This window comes from Quercus suber, unplaced genomic scaffold (genome assembly GCF_002906115.3).
Source record: "Quercus suber isolate HL8 unplaced genomic scaffold, Cork oak 2.0 scaffold_85, whole genome shotgun sequence".
NCBI lineage: Eukaryota > Viridiplantae > Streptophyta > Magnoliopsida > Fagales > Fagaceae > Quercus > Quercus suber.
This window is the reverse complement of record NW_027069550.1, coordinates 369130-373871: the sequence shown is the minus strand read 5'-3', so window position 1 is coordinate 373871 and position 4742 is coordinate 369130. Positions and strand designations below refer to the sequence as shown.

Below are 4742 nucleotides of genomic sequence, written 5' to 3'. Positions count from 1 at the left end.
TTAATTTTTGGTGTATTGTAAGCAAAATAACCATTTCAAGTTTAGAATATAAGCAATTATCAAAAGTCCCGAAATCCTATCTAAAACAATAGAGTATTATATTTATTAAGGCAAGCGTCATTTAACTTAAATATGATGTGAGACTAAACCCAGTAACCATCCAGAAGACAATCGAAGTCCCAACTTCCCCAGATAAGTCAATTATGGTAAAGTAAAAACCAAGCTTTGCTAAGTGCTACGTCCACAGAACAGTACTCTGGGCAAAAAACACAAGAAGACCACAAATCTGATCATCTGCTTATTGTCATTCAAGCAAACAAACAAACAAACAAACAAGTGTGCCCATAGCACATGCCTGTTAAGTCCATAATACTTCATTGAAAAGTGGAAACGTGTTACGTATAGACCCATTCAGTTTAATCTAATTCAAATTAAATCGAATGAATCATGTTTAAGAATTACTCTACATGTATCAACAACAACAAAAATTATTCCGCAAGTTTACAACAATCCTGGTTCTTATCAGAATCAAGGTTCATACTATTTTGGTTCAAGATGGCAAAGTATTGATTTCTGTCAAAAATCATTTGTAGTATTGAATGTTAGATATCCATAACGTTGTATAATCTAAAAAAGAAATTACTATTACATTTAAAATTTGCAAATATATATATAATTGAAGACATTTTTGTGCCAAATTTGTATTATTCAAATCTGGTATGTCATAACAAAACAATCATTCAAAAATCCACCAGCTATCAATAATAGAAACGACATCAAAAAAAAATAATAATAATAATAGAAACCATATCATGAAACCATGTCTTACTTATTAATAGATACCATTCTAATTAGTTATCACATATGAGTTATCCTAACTGCACTTTACATCATCCAATAACTGCACTTTCCTTGACTGAATTATCCTAACACTGTTTAAAAGTGTAACAATCACTTATAAGTTAAATAATGTATACTACATTGCAGTGCAGAGAGAACTTCACTGCAAATCACCAACAAGAGGTTCATATAAGTTCTAAACCTTCTTGGGTAACGAGTTCATCCTTGAGCATCTCTACTACTGTAGTACATAATCACTGGATCCAGGATCCAAAAAAAAAATTGATTAGGTTACATCAAATTTATAGGAGACTTAATAAATTAAACTTCCTATAACCTCCAGAGAAGAAAACTAGAATGTGAATTCTTAAAGAGAATATATAAGAAGGCTTACAATCCTGAGCAGGACTTGCCGCTCAAGAGATGATAATTCAAGTATGAAGATAATTAGCAGCCATCATCAACTCCAGAGTCAACTCAGGTTCAATTGGAAACTCGGTCTCCTTTCCACTGAAAAAGAGAAACATTTCCATAAATAAAGATAGGGGGAAGGGGCTCTTGACCAAGGTTCCAGAACAAATTCCAACATCAGATCCAAATCAAGCTTTTATGAATATGTAGAACAGATGTTTATAAACCATGGTGCAGTTAAATTCGTTGTAATATAGCTTGACACCCAAGAAAGTATCATAATAAAAATTGTGACAAAATACAACTTGACATTGATTGGAGAGATGCTTAACTTAACCCATTAAATATTTAAATTTAGTTTAAATCATTGAAGCCAGTGAGATACATAATTTTATAATAAGGTATTCTAAATGAAACGTGTAGAAAGATTATGAATAAAAACAAGGGAAAAGTACAGATAATGCCTACTTTTTGTTGAAATGACCATCCAAGTCCTGACATATTTTAAAAGGATTATTAAGTCCTATTTTTAATTTTCTTTTGAAACAAGTCCATCCACCTATGGTTAAATCACTTAAAATACAATTCCCTTCTTTTTTTATACAACTCGTATTTCCTTTATAAAATTTAATGTGTTTGTTATAACAAAATATTTTGATCTCAATTACTCAAATAAATTGAAAACTAAAAAATAACCAATTAGCTAAATTAAATTTGTGATGGGGTAAACTCATAATACAACCCATAAAAATACTTTGTAATATTGAGAAAATAGAACCACACATATAATAGCATCAATCAGAGTATCTCAACACACACACTAACACACACAAAATTACCAATAGTCAAACAAAACTCAGTAGTTAGTACCAATACTCCAGCATAAATAATGGATACATCAAGGAATAGGGCTGACAATGAACACAGAATGGGTAGGATTTCAGATACATGTCATTCTAATCTTCGATTATCAAAATGCCACGTCAGCATTTTTCAATCAAATAAAATCGAATCCATTCTTGAGTTAAGCAATTCCCATCTAATAATGAGCAGCTTAACTCAAGCATCCACATTCCATAATCCCTATCAGAGTCAGACAAATAAATATCACTACAGGTAACCAACCACTATTTCAAAAGAATACGGACTTCCATAAACCGTACTTCTCAATAACCCACTTCCCAACATCAAAACAATCAACTTTTAAATCAACATAATAGAAACCCCTTCATTCAGTCTCTTTCAGACCAAGAAACTTTCTCCCTTCTTCACACAGTGAAGCAGATCTCAATACTGCTGGTAACTATTCAAATAGTTATTTTCAAGGATTTACTTATATAAAAGAATAAAAAAGTTATTTTCAAGGATCAAAATTATCCTAAAACTAAGAGCCTAAAGAGGGACCTTCTAGGTCAAATAGTTAAGCAAATAGCAAAAGGCAAAACAAAGCAAAGTCTTCCAACCATAGATAAGCAACATCAAAATGTTGGAAACAAGAAACCCAAATAATTTGAGCACAGGTAGGGGATGTCAGGGGATCATTCTTCGGGCTCAGTATTGAAGAACACAACAAAGGACACAATACTACTGAAGACAGCAATGTATGCTTGCCTTGCTACATAGGTAAATAATTTCAACTTGAAACAAGCATCAAGAACAGAGCTCCATACTCCTTCATACGATATCAAACCTATTCAAACTTTAGAGATTAGGTCAACATTGGCAACCTTTCCTATCAGATTGATGTGAGCCTTCCAGTCATTGAACTGGAATGAAGAAGGTTAGATCATAGGTTGAAGACCCTTGGCTCTAGTCCCTGTGAAAGTTAACAATAAACAAATTAAATTAAGTTTTCCCATACAAAGTGTCATTTGAGTCATTTGACAAAGGACTAATGACATAAAGACCTAACTTTCCAATAATGTGTTTATACCAAAAGGCCAATTGTAGAAATCCCATCCTAAACTATGGAACTAAGGCTTGGTTGTTGTTGTTGTTGTTGTAGACATCCCATACATAGCAATTATTCAACCCCAGCTCTAGAATCATTCGCAATATCCACTCAAAACTACATTTATATTGCAATCAACACAGTAATTCGACATTAACTGGCAAGATCCACTCCAGCATCGAATATTAATGTCAAATTTAACAACTTGATAGGAATTAATCCGTTTATTTTGACATATTAACGCACCCACTACCCAACCAGCCATCTAATTTGTTTTGTTAATTATAACACTATTTTTAGACAGTGGGTGGACAATGCAAATTATGGGTATTGATTGCAAAAAAAAAGATTATAATTTAGAATAAAATTGTAAATAACCCCATAATTGATATAAGTAGAGAAAGCCATGAATAAATGAAAAACAAAGCAAATCAGAACCTGGCAAATTGAAGATGCCAATAGAAATACTTGCAGATCTTCTCTAATATGGTTGTGCTGATCTCAGGGAAAGTCACTTCTCCGTGCTGTGTCTCGGCAAAGCTCCCTATCACAGCGTCAGACACAGATCATAAATATTTGTTGGGAAATTTTGTGGGAGGAAAAGTTTCAATTTTTGTTTCTTAAAAAGAATTATAGATTCTATAGTGCAATAGAGAAAGGAACGGGAATGAAACCCTAATTGTAATCGAAGGCACGAGAGAGAGAGAGAGAAGACCTGGAGAGGTGAGCATGTTGTAGATGGTCTGGGAAACCATGGCGGCATCCTTGTCGATGACGAATTCGAAGCCCTCGGCGCTGATCAGCTTAACCATGTCCTCCTTCTTCATCTTTTGCAGTTTTTCTTTTGCTAATGCCAACCCACCACAATTTCAGCCAATCTCTCTATTGTGTGTACTGCACTTGCGTGCGTGTGCGCCCATGAGTTTTAATTAATACCAACCGGCACCCAAAAAAGAATAATAATGATTCTGTTAACTTATGGAGTATGACCTTAATAAATAAAGTTTTATAAATATAAAAAATTATTAAAAAAATTAATTGTTTTATTAATTTTTTTATAAATTATTTCAAAAAAATAGTTCTTAATTAATGCTTTTAGAATATACGTTAATATTTTTTATAAAAAATAAATAAATAAATAAAACTTTTTTTATTATTTTATATATTATTTATAAAAGTTATATTAAAACTTTTCAAAAATAGCTCATTCTTAATAATAAAAAAATAAAAAATAAAAACAATGCTTTAAGGGCATGGTTCTAAAAGAGTCTAGTTCTCAAAATTTAGCAATTGAACCATTGCTCTTTATCGGTTTTGACCCTTTTTAGTTTTTACGAGATCAATTTAGTGTCTAGCTCCCAATGAACAAGCTAGTCCAATTTTGATTTTTAAAATTATGTTTAAGGACACTCGTTAATCAGACCCATAAAATAAAATAACCAAAACTCAATTTTTTTTTTATATAAGATAGAAATTATACTCTAATCTAATCTAAGTGTATGTGTGTCAAGCTCTCTCTTGGAGACTTAAACCCCGACTC

General features: G+C 32.0%; 1 protein-coding gene across 2 annotated transcripts; it reads right to left on the bottom strand.

The window, feature by feature from the left end:
• Positions 1-810: 810 nt before the first annotated feature.
• LOC112022555 (uncharacterized) lies at positions 811-4133 on the bottom strand. 2 transcript variants are annotated; one of them, XM_024055171.2, is made up of 4 exons: positions 3918-4133; positions 3641-3746; positions 1235-1350; positions 811-1097 (listed from the first exon to the last, which is right to left on the bottom strand). In XM_024055171.2, the coding sequence occupies exons 1-3, from the start codon at positions 4027-4029 to the stop codon at positions 1272-1274; spliced, it is 297 nt and encodes a 98-aa protein (XP_023910939.1). In that variant the 5' UTR covers positions 4030-4133; the 3' UTR covers positions 811-1097; positions 1235-1271. The 2 variants fall into 2 exon arrangements, with proteins under 2 accessions (XP_023910939.1, XP_023910938.1); XM_024055170.2 differs by having other exon boundaries at positions 811-1350.
• Between the last annotated feature and the right edge of the window lie 609 nt (positions 4134-4742).

What these genes read in the sequence shown, in the direction of transcription:
- LOC112022555 (XM_024055170.2), bottom strand. Translation starts at nt 4,029, where the DNA reads ATGAAGAAGGAGGACATGGTTAAGCTGATCAGCGCCGAGGGCTTCGAA. An exon ending in CAACATGCTCACCTCTCCAG is followed by an intron (nt 3,747 to 3,917) that starts GTCTTCTCTCTC and finishes ACGCTGTGATAG; the next exon opens with GGAGCTTTGCCGAGACACAG. An exon ending in TGGCATCTTCAATTTGCCAG is followed by an intron (nt 1,351 to 3,640) that starts GTTCTGATTTGC and finishes TCTCTTTTTCAG; the next exon opens with TGGAAAGGAGACCGAGTTTC.